Source organism: Scophthalmus maximus, chromosome 13 (assembly GCF_022379125.1).
Source record: "Scophthalmus maximus strain ysfricsl-2021 chromosome 13, ASM2237912v1, whole genome shotgun sequence".
Classification (NCBI taxonomy): domain Eukaryota; kingdom Metazoa; phylum Chordata; class Actinopteri; order Pleuronectiformes; family Scophthalmidae; genus Scophthalmus; species Scophthalmus maximus.
Genome location: NC_061527.1, coordinates 4,292,978 through 4,312,408, shown reverse-complemented (window position 1 = coordinate 4,312,408; position 19,431 = coordinate 4,292,978). Strand labels below are relative to the sequence as shown.

At 44.8% G+C, this 19,431-nt stretch overlaps 1 protein-coding gene across 1 annotated transcript in view; it reads left to right on the top strand.

Moving 5' to 3' along the window:
• Window positions 1-19,431, top strand: part of LOC118318565 (mucin-19) — a 38,104-nt gene that overhangs the window by 3,537 nt on the left and 15,136 nt on the right. Inside the window, exons 6-33 of the mRNA XM_035648347.2 lie at window positions 1,354-1,472; window positions 1,815-1,956; window positions 2,952-3,218; window positions 3,344-3,604; window positions 3,884-4,144; window positions 4,798-5,052; window positions 5,860-6,120; window positions 6,214-6,477; window positions 7,059-7,328; window positions 7,456-7,722; window positions 8,080-8,337; window positions 8,497-8,760; window positions 8,872-9,129; window positions 9,440-9,700; window positions 9,972-10,226; window positions 10,891-11,157; window positions 11,301-11,558; window positions 11,672-11,935; window positions 12,130-12,390; window positions 12,912-13,172; window positions 13,809-14,072; window positions 14,161-14,421; window positions 15,310-15,573; window positions 16,001-16,261; window positions 16,682-16,951; window positions 17,595-17,855; window positions 17,989-18,249; window positions 18,665-18,928. Of these exons, the coding sequence (XP_035504240.2) occupies window positions 1,354-1,472; window positions 1,815-1,956; window positions 2,952-3,218; window positions 3,344-3,604; window positions 3,884-4,144; window positions 4,798-5,052; window positions 5,860-6,120; window positions 6,214-6,477; window positions 7,059-7,328; window positions 7,456-7,722; window positions 8,080-8,337; window positions 8,497-8,760; window positions 8,872-9,129; window positions 9,440-9,700; window positions 9,972-10,226; window positions 10,891-11,157; window positions 11,301-11,558; window positions 11,672-11,935; window positions 12,130-12,390; window positions 12,912-13,172; window positions 13,809-14,072; window positions 14,161-14,421; window positions 15,310-15,573; window positions 16,001-16,261; window positions 16,682-16,951; window positions 17,595-17,855; window positions 17,989-18,249; window positions 18,665-18,928 (7,080 nt within the window). The remainder of the gene's footprint in view (window positions 1-1,353; window positions 1,473-1,814; window positions 1,957-2,951; window positions 3,219-3,343; window positions 3,605-3,883; window positions 4,145-4,797; window positions 5,053-5,859; window positions 6,121-6,213; window positions 6,478-7,058; window positions 7,329-7,455; window positions 7,723-8,079; window positions 8,338-8,496; window positions 8,761-8,871; window positions 9,130-9,439; window positions 9,701-9,971; window positions 10,227-10,890; window positions 11,158-11,300; window positions 11,559-11,671; window positions 11,936-12,129; window positions 12,391-12,911; window positions 13,173-13,808; window positions 14,073-14,160; window positions 14,422-15,309; window positions 15,574-16,000; window positions 16,262-16,681; window positions 16,952-17,594; window positions 17,856-17,988; window positions 18,250-18,664; window positions 18,929-19,431) is intronic.

The window sequence follows — 19,431 nt, the reverse complement described above, 5'->3', positions numbered from 1 at the left end:
CGCCCTTGAATCACAGTGCCTGACTGACAGAATCAGGCTTTTCATTTATTCCCACTGTTCAATAACCTGATTCAATTCTTCAAAAATGCTTGGCCACATCATGATCGTGGTTTTCCGACTGTTTATCCATAAATTAAATCCCGGTATTCCCAAAGTAAATACAAGAAGATTCACTCCACTCCACCAGGTTTTAAGAAAAGTTGGCCAAGCTCTCTAAACTCTCTATAGATAATAATCAAATGTTTCCTGTGTTTGTAAACCGAAAGGAGCCAAACTCAAACCGAGCTGAGGATTCACTTTTGAATCTAAATTTATGTATGACAAACATTTTTCGCCGCTCCACCCTGCCGTCTATTTTGCGCAGGCAGTTAATCCTTTCATCTCACGTAACAGCGGTCTGTTCTGTTCGAAAGGGCCTGACGGAGATTCTCTGTCCGACCCCGCCCAACGGGGGCCCACATTGTGTACCGCTAAAGCTGTTATGACTTGGATGATGCTGAATAAGATTTCAAGACATGTGATCGTTGAATGTCAAGTATACAGCCATTTAATACCCGAGGCGAACACCTGAAATAACTCTTTGGTGATAAAAGACCTCTATGGAAAAGCCTAAAGGCACAGGAACAGGGAAAGGGCATAATTCTTTTTTTTCTTCAATTATGGTAATAATTTGCCTGTTGTTGAGCTTTCAGAACCGAAATATGGCAAAATAACCACATTCATATTTCTCATTATAATTCAATTCACTTCAAATCTATTTGTTTCGTTTTTCACCCCAGGATAAGGATTATCGTGATTAGTCAGAAGTCCTTTGGGAGTAGCTGTTTACAACATTTCCCCCCCCCCTTCCTGGTTTTGTTTGGCGTCTGAAAGTTCACACGTTTATTCGAGTGCATCATTAGGTGTCTCCCTTTGAAAACTGGGTCGTCTATTGAGCGCCACTGTCTTTATCGCATTGTGTTGTGTTCGGGCCGCTCAGAATGAGCCTGTGTTCGTGTTTGAACCTGAAACCTCATAGAGTGAAAAGCAACACTGGAGCGTAATCTTCAGTATCAGGGCGTTTTAACCTGAAACGGGATTTGAGACGCTTGTGTTTAATGTTGATATTTAACCCCATTTGCCTTTTTTCTGTTACCTCTCTTGTACCGCTATCTATCTAGTTTTTAACAGTACAGTATCTATCTATCTATCTATCTATCTATCTATCTATCTGTCTATCTATCCATCCATCTATCCATCTATCTATCCTTCTCTCTGATTATGGATGGTGCAGAGGGTATTTAGAAAACAGGTTTACACACATTTTGAATCATACAACTAATGTATAAAACATCTTTTTTCTCTCTCTTCAAGTCCCCTGTCCTCCCAAGAACCTGACGTTGGAGCGACACTGTTCCAGCGAAGTCATCGTCTTCACCTGGGAGCACACAAACAACACGGACTACTACCTGGCCAGGGCAGTGGACTCCAAGGTATCGTATTCTGGCGCCAAAAAATGTTTTCTCTGACACATTTTTCAATGTAAATTCATTTATTTGTAAGAGACCTCAAAGTTTTACTCTTTGGGATATGTGTTTATTCATTTCCTTGCTGCAGATTTACGCGATTGGAGATGGAAAGAAGGTTTAGTGTAGGGGATTAAAATCTTTTTGGTCACATTAAACAGTTTTGTTTTTTTATCATCGATCGCTGAATAGATTATGAATTTATTAAAAAAATGTATTGCATTTTGGAGATTACACGGTACGTGTTGTACAGTTACAGACATTGAAGACATTCAATGTGAAGACATTGTGTGATCCCTCTGTACCCAGGGAGTGGTCCAGGACTGTCTGACCGAAGACAACTCGTGTCACTTCACACAAACGGTGTGTGGACGACACTATTACTTCACGGTGTATTCGGTCACGGGCGAGTGCAAGAGCCAGATTAGCTCGACTGTTGACATTCGCACAGGTATGATCGCACACACACTATATCTACAGCACACAGCTGTATCCTACGGGATTATGAGTTTTTATCTTTGAGTTATATATCCTATAATATCATTTCCATAACAAGAGCACTCAAAGAGCAAAATGTTGGGTTTTGCCTCTCACATCCTTAAAAAATGGATCCAGATTCGAATCAGCATTCTTCACAAATTTCTTTTCCACCTGTCATTGATAAGAAAACCCATCTATTATGGAGCTAAATCAGGGCCATATGTTTTGTTAATTCGAAGAAAATGTTTGAAACTTAGTCTATAAGTTTTATGTCTGATACAGGACTGAGCTTTAGTTGTCCAGTTTAGTGTGAGTGCCCTCTGCTGGAAACATTTGAAAACCCATCAGGCTGCTTATGTCTTCACTTATCAAATTTTATTACTCCTATTCACAAGCTTAAAAATTTAGAACAAAGAATAAGATAAAGAATCTAAGATATTTATACAGATGTATGACATAAGAAAAGTCTTATATTTAGGAGAGCTTGCAGGGTCTCTGAAGGTGGTTAGATGCACACGCTCCATCTCAAACAGTTTTTTTGAGCGACTGTACAAAGTAAGATTACCAGTACATCATAATAATACTGAGCATTAGCTAAAGCAATATTTCATACAAGCATTTGATATAAACATTTGAGAGGTTTTCACATCACGGTATTATGGTTACAAACAACAGGCATAAAACTGGTATTGTTTATTTAATGTAATCCCTAATTGCTAATCTAAGAAATTAAAATTCAGAATGTGATGAAGGTTATTCCCACACTTTTGTCGAAGGAGTAAATTACTCAATAAATGTGTCAGCGATTTTACATTTTCATTCCTAAATTGGCATTGACGGTAGAATTAACTATATTTTCCCTGGGACATTACAAATAAAAACATAAAAATAAGCAGATTTTTTTTTTTTTTTTAAATAAAGTAATGTGACATTACATAATCGTTGTATTAATTATCCTCTCTCCAGCGCCCTGTATTCCCCAGAATATGCAAACGTCATCCGACTGCAAATCAGATGTTCTGCTCAGCAAGTGGGACCTGGCGGAGGGGGCCCTGCGCTACACCGTGGAGGCCTACGGCAACAAGGGACACAACGACTCCTACAGCTGCACCTCGCTGTCCAACAGCTGCGTTATACACGGCGTCCAGTGTGGAGAGTACTTGACCGTCTACATCACAGCTTCCGACGACGAATGCTCCAGCCCGAGGTCGCTGGGGCCTGTGGCTGAGATGGGTGAGGGAACGCCGTTAGTCCCGCTGGAGGAAACTCCGGTCATTTGTCAAGCAAACTGTTTCTAGCTTCTCAAATGCTGCTTTTTACATCATAATACATTTTTAAATTGCCCCGCTCTCTGTCAGTCCCATGCACTCCTCAGAACCTGACAGCTGTGAAGGAATGTGGCGCAGACTCCATCACAACCAGCTGGACCATGACGGCCGGTGCGATCTTCTACGTCGCCGTGGCGAAGGACAGCGGCGGCGTCATTCACCACTGTAACGCCATGGATCTGAGTTGTAAGATCCAGGGCTTGAAGTGCAGCACCAACTACACGGTGTCCGTCATCGCCTCCAACTTCATGTGCAACAGCTCGGTGAGCGAGACGGTCACCATAGAGACAGGTACTGAGAGGATGCTCCTTTTACTTCTTATGGGTTATTCCACTGTGAGGGTTGGATTTTCAAATTAACAACAGGTGGAAGGAGGGATATGCATATTTCATTGCTATTAAGGATTAAATCGTCAATATCTTTATCTGGAAGGATCGAACAAACAAATCTGAGAGATCAGAGCCTTTTTTCAAGATATCCTGCTTTTAAAATTAAAACTTCGAGCTTCTGACTTCCATAATTTAATTATGTGTCCTAATAGCATCTTCATTTCCCTTTGTCTCATTTCAGCTGCTTGCCCACCGGATAATGTCACTGCGTCCCTGGACTGTACCGCCAACGAGGCCCAGATTGCGTGGCACGACAAGTCCAACGTGAACTCCTTCACCGCCACCGCCGTGGACCAAGACCAGGGTCTTCTCAGCTGCAGCTCCACTACACCCAGCTGCAGGGTGCCGAACCTGAAATGTGGCACGCTCTACACTGTCACTGTCCGCCACCACGACGGCATCTGCCCCAGCATCCCCTCGGAAGCCATCTACTTGGAGTCCGGTAGGAACATTTGTCTGCTGGTCATCTGTGTCTTCTTTAACTTGATTATGTCCTTTAAAAATACTTACAGGCTACAAACAGTACAAATAATTCAGAATGTGGCCTTTCAGACACCCAGGGGCCCAGAAAAAACTCACTGTGCCATTTTTGGGGTTTATAGACGTTTTGATTGTATATTTTGTGTACAACATTAAAGCCAACTGAATAAAATGAAGTCAATGCCAGGGACAGTTCAAATAAATCACAATAGACAATATTTTATCAAGTACCACCACTGGCATCTACAGGCAGATATCAAGAAAAAAATTGATAATAAAAATTGTATCAAAAAACCCCAGCGAACTTGAACAGCCTTCCAAGACAATTTCAGTTTTATCTAATCATTTCAAGATACCAATGTGGGTGAACTGACACTTTAACATCAACCCTGCATTACCGCTGTATCTTGACCCTGAATTGAATTTATATTGAAGTAGTTAGTGTTCAGGTCAAAGCTGAGCTCAGGCTGAAGCTAACAAATTTCAATTTTTTTCTCACCTCAATGTCTAGGACAACCTGTGTAGAGTCTGAGATCTACATGTTCACCTTGCCAGAACAGCCAGTCAATTTCTCAGCTTCCAATTTTCATCCAAAACCGTATTCTCTCTGTCCAGTTCCTTGTGGGCCGGCCCACACGCAGGCCACCGTGGACTGTGCTGCGGGCGGACTGACCATCGGCTGGAACGCGTCCAGAAACGCCGAGGGCTACATGACGGTGATCTCAGACGGCAACAATCGGACGTCCCACAACACCACGCTGCCGGGGCTGAGCGTCGGCACTCTGGACTGTGGACTGGAGTACACGGTGAAGGTGACATCCTTCAATGGCTCCTGCGTCAGTTTCCCCTCAGTCTTAACTGTCAGGGAAGGTGAGTTTGTCTTTCACCTGACACCAGTCTGGTTATGTCATTGGGGGCAAAATGGGCCAGTGAGGGGATAAATATCTCGATATATATTCTGCATTTATTCTTTCTTAAATTTTTAACACTGGTATTCATAATGACAAAATTGATTTTATTTGTGACAGCAAAACTTATTTGGTTTGTAAATTGAGAATAATTGATTTCCCTGATGTGTAGACAATTGATATCACATTATATTTCATATTAAATAAATTTTGCTGACGCCTTTGTCCAAAGTGTCTTATAATCATTGATTTAAAAAAAACAACAACTCATATCAGAGGTATTCAGGTAGCATTAAGGGCCCACAATGGATTGTTGCAATGCCCTGACCGGGACCAAAGTCATTGGTGTAACCTTCTAAGCTATACCACATTTGATGCTAGGGCTGCAACTAACGATTATTTTCATTATTGATTAATCTGTCGATTATTTTTTTTGATTAATCGATTACTTAGTTTGTTTCATAAAATGTCACAAGATGATGATGTATATATATTTAGTTATCTGTCATAGAGAAGCAAAGAAACCAGAAAATATTCACATTTAAGAAGGTGAAATCAGAGAATTTTGACTTTTCTTTCATAAAGACTCCTTGAACCGATTAATCGATTATCAAAATAGTTGGCGAATTAATTGAGTAGTCAATTACTAATCTATTAATCGATTAATTGTTGCAGCTCTAATCGATGCACTGCAGTTCTCTGTGCTACTCACAATATAACAGATTAAAACTAAACACAGAGATCTGATCTGATCTTTTCATTCACCCAGCACCATGTGTGCCCACTAACGTGGTGGCGAAGAGAAACTGTGGCCAGAGTTTTGTGGATGTGACGTGGGCGGCGAGTCGCGGAGCCAAAAACTACACCGCCGTCGCCGTGGACAAAGACGGCAGTCGCCTGGAATGCGTGTCCAACATGACGTCGTGCCGCCTGGAGGGTGTAACGTGCGGCCAGGTTTACAACGTCAGCGTGGTCGCCGTGGACGACGCCTGCACCAGCCCAGAGAGCCCTGCGGTGACACGGCGGACAGGTGAATACGAGCAGAAATCTGCGTCTTGTAACTGTAAAAATATATATATATATATCATTATCCTCTAATATGCTCTGTGCCCTTCCTCTGCAGCGCCCTGCCCTCCCTCTCAGCTCACCGCCTCAGCGAACTGTAGCACCAACTCTGCGGTGTTAACGTGGAACAGCAGCCCCAACGCAGTGTCCTATGCCGGCAAGGCGGTGAGCACAGACGGACACAATGTGACCTGTGACGTAGGAGCGCAGCAAAGTTGCCGACTGGAGGGTCTGCGCTGTGGCAAGGAGTACACCTTCGCCGTGTCGGCCTCAGACGGCGACTGTCAGAGTCCCGACAGCCAGCCCGTCGTCCATGACACTGGTGAGAGCCGCTTTACTTCTTTTTATTTACACATACTCCCTTTAAAAAAACCCTTTCTTTCTCATCTTGTCGCCATCTCCCTTTTGCCATTCTCATCCTGGACTTTTGCTTCTTCCTGCATCCCGTGCCCTAAAATATATAAAAACATCTCTTTCGTCCTCCTCAGAAACAACAAAGCCAAAAGACATTAGTTGGCAAAAAGATTATTATGAGATCCTTTTGGTAGCTGTTCTGGAAAGGGCAAAGTCCATCTGCTGGGGAAGACACAGTTATGCAGAACAGCTACTAAAAGGACTTTGTCTTTTTGTGCATTGTTTTGCCAAGTAATGTTGTCAAAGTGAAGAATAAATGATCAGTCTCAACAGAAAAAACACTCTTTATTCATACATGTCTAAAAAAAAGTGGATAATTATGGTTTCAGCAGTGTATCTATTGGTATTTTGTGGAATTATTGTGCCCCCTAGTGGTAGACAAACATCAACAACTGTAGTTTAAAGTGATTCAGCAGCTCCTACACTTCTCTGTTCTAACATTTGTCATCGAACAACCACTAACTGCAGCTCCTTTGCCTCCCGCCTCAGCCCCCTGTGCTGTCCAGAATGTGCTCAACACTCTGAACTGTAGCAGCAACACACTGACTATCAGCTGGACGCCCGGATCCATGCCAGTGAACTACACCGCCACCGCCGCCCGGAGCGGTAACGCGAATGTAACCGCCCTTCGCTGCGTCACAGAGGGCTCCAGCTGCACGCTGTCTAATTTAGAGTGCGGAGTCCAGTACGCCGTGGCGGTCAGAGCCATCAGCAGCACGTGTGAAGGACACGGCAGTGTCCCGCAGATTGTCAATTCCAGTAAGTTTGTCGGGTGTTTTCGTGTAAACGCAGAAAATCCAGCGAAATCAACTTTACTGCACATGATCTCCCTCTTCATATTTAAACAGTTTTCTGCTTTTTTTCTACTTCCTCACGTCTCTCTCAGTTCCCTGCACTCCCGTGAACGTCCAAGGCGTCGTGGATTGTTCCACTCACACGCTGCAAGCGTCCTGGGACGCAGTGTGTCCCACATGTGCGGAGTCCTACATCTCCACATTGACGGGAGCAGGAGGGTTCTCCACTTCCTGTGCCTCGGCTAACAGAAGTTGCCTCTTCCCTGACCTCCAGTGCGCTCAGACGTACGCGTTGAGTGTGTCGGCCTTCAACGACCGGTGCAACAGCTCTCGGAGCGCCGCGATCCCAGCGAGAACCGGTAAATGTGCATTTTGGCTAATGTGAGACGATAATATCCTGTGTTTTTCTTATTATTGACAGAACAAGACCAAAATAGAAAATTATAAAGTATTGATAATCTATCTTATAGTTATGTGTCATCAAGCATTCAAGCCCACAACACACCATACAAAATATAAAAAATATAAGAAATACAAATGTAGAAAAATATAAGAACTGCAAAACTTCACAAGTGGTTTGACTAAATTTTGCTGGCACTTTCATGGATGTTTATTTAATGCCATATAATCTGAATTCCATGAGTTGAAAATAATAATTTCTATCAAGTCCTAAAATAAGCACGGTGATGATGCTCATCTTCCCTGTCCTTCTCCAGCGCCCTGTGATCCCACAAACGTGACCGCTGCGCTGAATTGCCTCTCTGGTGTTGCGACGGTGACTTGGGGAACCAGCGCCGGAGCAAATCACTACAAAGTCCTGGCTGAGGCCAGCGGACACGTGGACTCCTGCGCCTCCACCAGCACGTCCTGTGAACTGACCCAGCTGCAGTGTGGGGAGGACTACACCGTGACCGTACTTGCAGGGGACGGGAAGTGCAACAGCTCCATACTCGCCAAAACGAATATAACCACAGGTAAAAAAAAATAGTTTTTGAAAAAGACCATGGTAGAAGTGATGAGCGAGAAACAAGTTCTCACGGTCATACAAAATTGTGATAGCCCTTCGCCACAAAAGAAAAAGAAAAATGCTGGAAAAATTGAATGAGTGACGTGTGACAAAATCCTGCGTCCAGCTCCCTGCGCTCCAGTGATCCAGAGTCACTCTCTGGACTGTGCCACCAACCACGCCTCCGTCAGCTGGGCCGAGGACGAGGACGCCGCCAGTGTCACGCTCAGCGCCACTTCAAGCCTGGGACACTCGACGTCCTGCAGCTCCTCCACCAACAGCAGCTGTGTCCTGGACGCACTGCAGTGTGGACACACCTACACCGTCCAGGCGGTGGCACAAAGAATCCCGTGCTCGAGCGAACCCAGCGGCACGTTTCAGATTGTCACAGGTAAGTTTGTATTTAAACCTGTCTTTACTTTACATTACTCAATGTTAAAAATCTTGAGTTTCGCAAGTTACGTGTTTAGTAACCGACTGTCCTCCTCTCTCTCTCCCTCAGCACCTTGTGCCCCGGCAAATGTGGAGAGCACGTACTCCTGCGAGACTGGCATCGGCCTACTGAGCTGGGACGAGACGTTGGGCAGGGAGAGTTTCTACGCCACCGTTCGATCGGGAAACCACACGGCCTCATGTCGCTCCAGTCAGACCAACTGCCCCCTGCCCTCGCTGCTCTGTGGTCGCAGGTATGACGTGGAAGTGATGGCCGTGGCCGACCACTGCAACAGCAGCGTCCCTGGGGTGACACAGATACAGACAGGTAAGAGAGGGTTGTCGTGTGTGTGTGTGTGTGTGTGTGTGTGTGTGTGTGTGTGTGTGTGTGTGTGTGTGTGTGTGTGTGTGTGTGTGTGTGTGTGTGTGTGTGTGTGTGTCTGTGTGTGTGTGTGTGTGTGGGTGAAGAGTCAGTTCAACCTAAGATACGTGGTAACCAAGTTTCTTCTTGACTACAGATCAAGAACCCTTTACATTTCTTGCTGACCTGTTTTGAATGCAAGCAGTACATCCCTTCATTTTTGGATGCTTTTTTTCCCGCAACATTCTTTGATTTCCCCTCTTTGCTCTCCCATCAGCCCCCTGCGCTCCCACGAATGTCAGCGCCTCCCTCGTGTGTGACAACAACACGGCGGCAGTGAGCTGGCAACCAAGTCCCGGTGCAATTTCCTACAAAGTGACGGCACTCGGCAGAGACGGCGACGTCAAACAGTGCACCACCAACGACACGAGTTGTGACCTGCCCGACTTGCACTGCGCCCAGACCTACATGATCACCCTCACGCCGTTCTCCGGTCCGTGCAAGGGTGTCGACAGCGCTCCGCACAACTTCGTTGCAGGTGTGGACAACCACTATAATTCCCCTTTAACATTTTACACTTTCTCGTCAGGCAACAATTTTTTTGTATTTAATAGTAAATGTTTTAATGCAATAAGAAAATCACCAAGGTTTCTTTCAAATCTGTAGTTTGGTGTATTTAACTAAAGATGATAATACATGGTGTGTAATCAGCGCTAGGTGCTAGATGCTGGTTTTGAAAGCTCTACTTTAGATGTTAAAAACTGTATATATGTCTAACTTTCCCCCCCCTCGTGTTTCCTTCACCACAGGCCCCTGCCCTCCCACCAGTGTCAACGTGGCCCTGCGGTGTGACGGCAACGTGGGCCATGTGACCTGGAACCCTGCCCTGCAAGCGGACATGTACGTGGTCACAGCCATGGATGAACACAACCACACCTGCACCTCCAACGGAACCAGCTGCAACCTCACGGACCTCCAGTGCGGCGAGGCTTCCGTTGTCACAGTGGTCACCGTCGAGAGGGGCTGCAGGAGCAAACCCAGCCTGCCGTTCACTTTCCAATCAGGTCAGGGGTGGTTGCATGTGTATTTTTGAGTTGTGGACTGATGCTGCGTTTCATTATACCTCGGAGCTTGGAGCTCGGAATGATGTCACACCCGAATAACAAGAGTTGATTGTGTTCCAGTTTGCAAATTTGGTCTGAAGTCGAAGAAGAAGATGGCCGCCTGGTGCCCATTGTTAGCAAAACCAGTTCATCATAAGGCATTTAGCAGCATTTAATGCATAGTAACGCCATATTAACACACCCACAGACAGTAGCACAATACTACAGTTAAGAACGACAAATTTAATGAGACACAAATAAGACAGAGGTGTTAATAAACAGTAAAAACTACACCTTTCACAGGGAGCAGCCATCTTGGATTTTAAAGTCAGGGTTGGGGAAGTTCCTCCGACGACCTTCCGTGTTGAAATTAGTTAGTTATTAGTTAATACTTCCACCTCGGAGGTCGGTTATTCCGAGTTCCGAGGTATAATGACATGCACCAAGAGTTAGACTAGTGTTTTATCTTGATTGTCAATAAAAACCTTATCAACCGAGGTAACTGAAATGTTTTACTTATGATGAATTCCATTTTTTTTTTAAAGAAATATATCTTGAATATGTGCAAAAAAATCTAATTCAATTTACAATGATTTCAAAATGTCCCTCTCTTCGTTCCTCTCAGTCATCTGCCCTCCCACCAATGTGACCGGAGTGACAGACTGCGTGAACAACAACATCACAGTAAGCTGGGACCCGAGTCCCGAAAGTGGCGTTAACTACTTCCTGCGATCCCGAGAAGAAGACGGCGGTGCCATTGCCAACTACTCCACGACGCAGACGTCCCATGTGATCACCGGGCTGCAGTGCGGCGAGTCGTACACGTTCATGGTCGCCACCAGGGACTCTGAGTGCACCAGCGCCCTCAGCAAGACGATACAAACTGAAACAGGTTAATATCTGGAAATGTTTGTGTTTCTCATCTGCCGTCTGACTGAGGCAGCAGCTGACATATTATTCTCTCATTTCATTGATTAATAATTTATGGTCTTCAAAACAGCAAAAATGTACGAATGATGATATCTTACCTTCCAGCTCCGTGTCCACCAACTAATCTGACTGCCAGTGCCGAATGTGGCACCAATTTGGGAACGCTGAACTGGGCGCCGAGCACCTACGCCGTCTCCTACACGGCGACGGTGACCGGTTCCCACGGCCACGTGGTTTCCTGTTCGTCCAACACAACAAGATGCTCGGTGAAGCTGGTCTGTGGAAATCAGTACTCTGCGGTCGTGGTCGCCTCCAGTGCGACGTGCAACAGCAGCGCGGGGGCCGCCTTGACGTTTAACTCGGGTAAATGAAACCTGCTTCTCTCCCTGCAACTGTCTGAATTGGACTCTCAACCTTTCTTTTTGGTTTTGAACCTCACACTGAATAAATGACCCTGTGTCCTCTGCCTCCCGCAGCGCCCTGTCTGCCTGACAGGGTGGTAGCCGACCTGGACTGCAACGTCAACTCTTTCGCAGTGCAGTGGAGGGGGAGCATTGGCAATGTTGGGTCTTACACTGCCATCGCCATTGGCAGCGACGACACGCGCGCAACTTGTAACTCAACGAGCACGAACTGCACCATCGCGAACCTCAAGTGTGGCCTCACCTACAGCATCGTCGTCACCACATCGTCGGTCAACTGTGGGACTATCGAGGGCTCCGACTACAGCATGCAGTCAGGTAACAAAAGTTGTCCTCTTGAGTTACAGCATATTGAATAAAATAGTTTGCAAGGGGACATGAAATCACTGCTTCGCATATTGCAAATTACTTTTACCGACTTCCCTTGACGAAACTCACGTCTCGTCGTTTGTGATCATGACTTTTAATGAATCAAACACTCTTCCTCTGTAATTTACCCCTCGAACCATCAGCCGCCTGTAAACCCGACAACGTCTCGGTGAACCTGCAGTGCAGCACTAACGTGGCGTCGGTGACCTGGGGAAACTCGGGCCCGAACCAGACTCAGGTGGTGACGGCGGTGGACAGCCGAGGAGGGATCGCCACGTGCAACTCCAGCAGCACCATGTGCACCTTCGACCAGCTGACCTGCGGCGAGACCTACGTCATCAGTGTGGTCGGCCACACAAATTCATGCAGCAGTGAACCGTCGGTTGCCCAGCAGCTCAACACAGGTAGCGTCAACTAATAATAATAAATAGAGCCACGAATTTTTGGGCGGCAGATATCGGGGAGTACAAGATTTCCGATACCGATACATCGGCTGATATATATATTTTATTTGTCATTGATTCCTAAGATGTCATTATCAAACCTGTTACGACGAAGAAATGTAATTGAGGCTTGATATTTTGACCATAAACGTAATCATAAATAACTATAAATAAAAAGTAAACGCAAATACAACCAAATATATAGTACTTGAATTAAGAATATAAACATAATAAATTTTACTTAAAATATGAACATAAATGACTTTTTTCTGCATTGTCTACTCTGTACAATAAAAGATTTCATATCGGTAAACATAAGCCCTGATACCTGCTCATATCGGCCGATATTATCGGCCAACCGATATATCCGTCGGGCTCTAAAAAATGGGCAAAAAATGTCTACTGACTAAATGGCCTACAACGCTTAAGAGGTTTGGTAAAGAAAACGCTGTGAATACCAAAAATTTCCTCTCCTCCTCCAGCTCCGTGTGTTCCCACCTTCCTCGCAGCGCGAGCGGACTGCCAGACTGGCATCACCTCGGTCACGTGGGACTCGGCGCGCGGCGCCACATCTTACACCGCCTACGCCCGGGGCAGCCTCGGCTACAACGCCGAACGTAACAGCACGGACACCAACTGTGCTTTCTCCAACCTGGCGTGTGGCCAGGACTACAACATCACAGTGGTGGCCCGTCACGGCTCCTGCGTCAGTCTGGTCAGCGAGTCCGTCACTGCCACCACAGGTAACACCCACCAATATCTGCAGATCTCTGAAGGTCTGGAGCAGCACCAAAGTCAGTTTTTTCTTGAGAAAAATTAAGAGATTTGGGAAAAATAAACGAAGCAGAGCTTTCAACAGCACCTGCCTCGCGCAAAAAATAACATTTTACTGGATTTTTTACCCAAAAGAACCATATGAAAATGATGATAGTTGTAGAGGGAGCTTCTGAATTTGAAAAGATTTTCCTTGATGCAGAATTAGATTAACATTTCCTGGACAGGGAAGCAATATATGACGTCAGTCACATAAAAGAAACTTTAAGGAAAAACCCTCATTGCTGCCATTGACCAGGAAAGAAGGTCAAACTTTGAGGGTTTTATTCATCGTACTAGAGGTGTCACACCACTTCAGTCAGTTACGTTATGTATATGGTGTAGAACTGCACTTGCCATGGGTAGATATGCAGTCTCTGTCATATCTCTTAAGTTATTAACAATAAGCTACAGTGGGATTGTGATTTATATTAAATGTTAAGAGACAATTTCACCTTTTAAAGCGTCCAAAGGGTCAAGAGCTCATTGGGTGCATTTAAAATCCAAACAGGAATCAAAATTAACTGAACTAAAGACACTGTGTTTACTTTCCCCTCTCTGTCCAGGTCCTTGTCCCCACAGCGGTCTGAAGACAACGCTGGACTGCAACACCAACACAGCCACGGTGACCTGGACGCCCGGCAGCGGCATTCGCTCCTACAACGCCTTGGCCGACGCCTTTCCCGTAACACACCAGCAGACCTGCTCCACCAACGGCTCCTCCTGTAACATCACCGCTCTGCGCTGTGGGGAGAGCTACAGGGTGAGCGTCAGTGGCCAGGGAAATAACTGCCCCAGTCCAGCCCAGGACTGGCAACGAATCACCACGGGTACGTGAAATACAAGAAGTTTGCTAATAGAACTTGTCGATGCGTGTGAATAACCCGACCGACCATTCTTCTTCTTCTCTTCCTGCAGCTCCCTGCCCTCCCACCCACCTCACGGTCAACTCCTCCTGCAAGTCCAACGATATCCTGGTGTCGTGGCGGGCGTCGCAGGGCTCCTTCTCCTACATGGCTGTGGCCGAGAACACACAGGGCCAACAGTGGACCTGCAACACCAGCAGCACCGGCTGCCAGGTATCCGCACTGGCCTGCGGACAGCAGTACCAGGTCTACGTGGTTGGTGTTGACAACAACTGTGTTGGAGCCAAGAGTAACATTGAGGTGATTCGTACAGGTAGGCACTCAAACGCATATTAAGTCACATTTGGCCACTGCAAATTGTTCTGTTCATGCAAATATGAGATTAATTATCTTGTTTTAAAGGTTATCTACTTGTTTCTATCTTTGAAATCATGGTATATTCTTGACTTGATTAAATTGTCTTATTTTTTAAGATTTCTTGTCAAGTAAAATCATCTTGCTGCATGGACAGATAATTTCACCTTTAAGAAATGTTCTCCTCAAATTCAGTGTTTGTTTTTTTTCAGTGTGTATTTAATGTCGAATCAGATTAGCTAGCATTTTGCAAAGCACATTGTGTCTGTAATCAGTTATTGATTCAAATTTTGATGTACATTTACTGCAAACTTGCTGGCCTGATTCTTTTGTAACATGTTCACATATTTTCCTCACAGATATTTTTCATGCCATTGCATTTGGCACACACCCTTCTGGGATTACAAGACACAACTCATTTACAAATTTACATCTTCTTCCTGTATTACATGAAGTTCTACATGTGTTTTTTTTTTAAAGTTTACTCTTAACTTTTAAAATATCAAGCCTCAATACATTTCTTTGTCATAAGGCTTTGATGACAACAAGTTGGGAATCTGAAACTTTTTCTAAAATATATGTTGGCTAATATGTCAGTATCGGAAATGTTTTAACCCAAAAATCCATATCTGTAGGGCTCTAGTAAGTAAATATAAAATTTGGAATTCACATAACAATGTTGTCCATAGAGAGAATATAATGAGTATATAAAATGTCAAATGTTTTGTCTATCTGTAGTTGTAGTTAATTCGAGTATATCTGAAGTTCATCCAAGTAAGCAACAAACAGTTCAGTGTTTTCCTCAAGGACTCACACGCCTGTGGTGGGTCTCTCTCTCCCTCCTCAGCTCCGTGTGTGCCGCAGAACATACAGAACGACCTTGACTGTCGGGCCGGCGTCCTCAATGTCACCTGGCAGTCGACGGGTTCCTTTGTGCGGTTCCGCGCCTCAGTGGCGAGCAGCGGTGGCGGTCACATCAGCACCTGCACGACGGACAAGCATCACTGCGTGGTGGAAAACGTGCAGTGTGACGCGACCTACGATGTTACAGTGGCGGCCGAAGATGACGCCTGCAACAGCTCGCACAGCCCCACGCAGCAGGTCCTCACAGGTATATAAAGCACGTGATAGTTACAGTACATCTGACGTGAAACAGACAGGTATGAAGAGTTTGTTATTTAAATGCTGCTACCTTGAATTTAGCTTTTTAATCAAAACATTAAAAACTGTGTGATCCTTGGCCAACATGCGTGTTTGAGCTTATCCACTCAAATTTGAAAGTGGTTTAAATGGACAGAGAGTTTTTCTTAAATTAATGAAGCAATTATTATCTTCTTCATAATCTGGAGAAAAATAATAGTTCTGGAGATACATTCTGTCTTTGAACGTCTACGGATTGTTTTCCTAATTTCTGTCAGTTTCTTGTGTGGAAAGGTTTGTGTGCCGTTACACATTATTTATTACTCTCCTGTGATCTTTTATCGTCACCTTAACTCCTCTCCTTCTTTGTCTTTTTCTTCCACACTTGTTCCGCTCAGCTCCGTGCCCTCTGCCGTCCTTCCTTCAGGCCATCAACTGTAGCACTGGGGTCGTGTCTGTTACCTGGAACAGCAGCGCGGCGGGAGTCGTGTACACGGTGTCGGCGGTCGACAAAACGGGTCAAAGACACACGTGCAACGGCACCAACGCGGGCTGTGACCTCAGCACGCTGGAGTGCGGGACAGGGTACAACGTCACCATCGCGCCGTACAGGGACGGATGTCTGGGCAGAGACAGCCCCACGAAAGTGATCACAACAGGCAAGGATCAATAATGTTTTGGTTTTACTGAAACAAAGACACCACAGTAAACCTTTTGGTGTAAAAATACTGTTATTTAACACTCTTGTTTTTTCTTTTTTATTCAGTTTTATCCTTTAATTAATATTTTTTAAAAACTTTTATTCATTTATTTGATTTCTAAATGTATATATTTAAATATGTATGTATATATTTAAAAAAAGGGCAATTCCTTATTTTACAATCTGGTGATTTTAGTTCATGATTATAAATTACTCATAATGATAGTGACCGTAGACGTAACTCTAAATGCACCGTCCATTTTACTAAGCATTTTGAATTCTGTAAGTATTTGGTCATTATTTTAACACACAGCACGTGTTTTTATGTATATATATGTATGTACCTAACATTTTCTGATCCATCCCCGATCACCTCCAGTTCCCTGCACACCGAAAATCTCAGAGGTGGAGATCGACTGCCTGACCAACTCAACCTGGCTGATGTTCGAGGAGCCCGCGGGGGCCGAGGCCTACGTCACCATGGTGACAGACAGCCAGGGCGACGTGCAGACGTTCAAGTGCGTTGCCGTGTCGGCGGGCGTGTGTGCCGTGCCGCAGCTGAAGTGCAGCGAGAACCTCACCTTCACCCTGGAGGCGCACGACCAGCAGTGCTCCAGTCCACCGAGCACCGCTGTCACGACTGAGACGGGTAAATATAAATACACAGAAAAACTACAACCAGAAATTAATCTCAACAGTTATTATTCATGAATTTGAAAACAAGAAAACACCTTCAGCAATTATAACAGATATATTTTGCTGCAAGTGTTGCTACTGTCACTTTACAGTGTGTACAGTGTGTGTTTATTTTTTCTTCCAAACATTATTAATGGCTTTTTGTTCGTTGACTTTTTTTTGTGCCAAAAATCTATTCATTATTAAAAACATGATGCTTCGAATCTGTAAAAATATTATGTGTAAAATTTGAAAAACTAAAACAGATGCTATGGTGGACTGGAATACATTCCTCCGTCCATATCTACCACACACCCTGAAATGGCTGATTTTACTGCTCCAGTTTTAATCAGTATTGTGTAAATTTTTTCCCAAGGAGAAGCTAAAGTGTTTAGAATATCTAGAGATGTTAATTTCAAATAAAATCTCGAACAGTTTAAATGAATAACTGCAGCTCCCTTTTTTGATTTGGGGGTCCTTCTTGGCTGTGCAGTAAGCTGATGTGGGGTACCAACAGCTCTACTTTTCTAATTACTAAAGAAAACATTTGAGGTTTGTTTGTGTAGGAACCTCATTTTAAAAATTGTACATCTCAAAAATGGTTTCTCCTTCCCCAGCTCCCTGTGCCCCCCGGGACGTGTTGAATTCCGTGGGCTGCGACAACGCCACAATGAGCATCGCCTGGTCCGCCGTTCGCGGTGCGGTGACGTACACGGCCACTCTGGAGGAGTTCAACGGAAACACCAGCTGCTGCACCACGTCGGACAACGGCTGTGACATCGCCGATCTGCCGTGTGGAGCGTTCTACATCCTGCACGTCACCGCCGAGGGACGGGTCTGCAACAGCTCCCAGAGCGAGGCGGACTTCACCAGGACAGGTACGGTATATACAGTACATGTCACTCACTCTCCTGTCCCAAGAAAATGGGGACAGAGAATAAAATAGAACTATTAGTGCTTAAATATCAGGATGCAGAAGTATAATTTCTGTTTTGACCTCTCCCCCTTTAGCGCCATGCGTTCCTCAGAACCTCAGTGCCAGTGTGAGCTGCAGCGACAACGTGGCCTCCATGTCGTGGGACTACAGCAGAGGAGGCCAGCTCTACCGGGTCAGAGCGGTGAGCGCCGATGGCCACGAGGTCGAGTGCGTCTCCCATCAGAACCAGTGTGATCTGACCGACCTGCACTGCGGACAGCACTACACAGCCACTGTGACAGCAGAGGACATTGACTGCGAGAGCAAACCGAGCGGCAGCGTGACGATCAAGGCGGGTATGTGCTGACTTTAAATTTTCAATCAATTTTTTTTTTTAAAGGAAAATTGTTTTGGTTTCAGGTTTAGGGAATAGTTTAGAAATTTTGGGAACTTTTCTTGCTTTCTTTCTTGCAAAGAGTTTAATGAGAGGATGGATACCACCCTTATATTTTTAATGGTAAAGCTGGTTATAGCTTGTTTGAGTAATTAAACAAATTGTTGACGGTAGTCAACCAGCAGATACTCTGGTTGTAAGCTAACTGGCCGTTGTTGATATCATCTCATCCAACTCGCAGCAGAAAAAGGAATAATTCTTTTAAATGCGATGCTGTTTCTGTAAATATAACCAGGTATAAGTCTCCCAAAATAAAATTTCAGCTATGACAACAAAAATGATAAAGACTAATCTTCCTCTCCACCTCTCCTCACCAGTGCCATGCACGCCTGCTAATGTCTCCTCCACGGTGGACTGTGATGTCAATTCCCTGATCGTGTCCTGGTCCGAGAGTCCAGGAGCCGACTCGTACGTCGCCACGGTGCAGGACAGCAACAGTCAGACCACGACCTGCCAGGGCACGACCGAGGGCTCCTGCAGCGTGACGGGACTCGGCTGCGGTCAGGTCTACCACGTCTCTGTGGTCTCCTCCGATGGATACTGCGACAGCCCGCCCACTCCCAAAGTTGACACGGCTGCAGGTGGGAAAGAGAAGCCAAGTGACAGATGTGTGAAGGAAGATTGTAAATTAAAGAATAGTTTTGTACAGAGATGGAGAGGGAATTAATGCACAATTGTAACGGATACCAAACCATCGTGAACGATCACCTTAACTGAGAACCGCCCTCTGTTGGTCGAGATGTTTATATGGTTATTGTTTTTCATTTTTTAACCTCAAAATAAAGGGATTTCAAGGGGGATTTTTAACCTTTAAGGATTATGACAACTTATTGGACAAGGTAAAATGCATTTTGACCTTAAAAGCTAGTTCTAGTTCTTGTTATTAAATCAAATTTTCAATATGTGCATAAGTTTTTTTATGATATCTCAATGTCAATTGTAAAAGACTGATATTGCAGTCTCACTTTTTTGCACTTCTACTGTTTTCATGTTAAACTTTTAATAATACGCTACGATATGCATTTACTTTTACAAGATTGTAATTGAGTGTAGAAATATATTTGAAGCATATCAAAGAAATGAC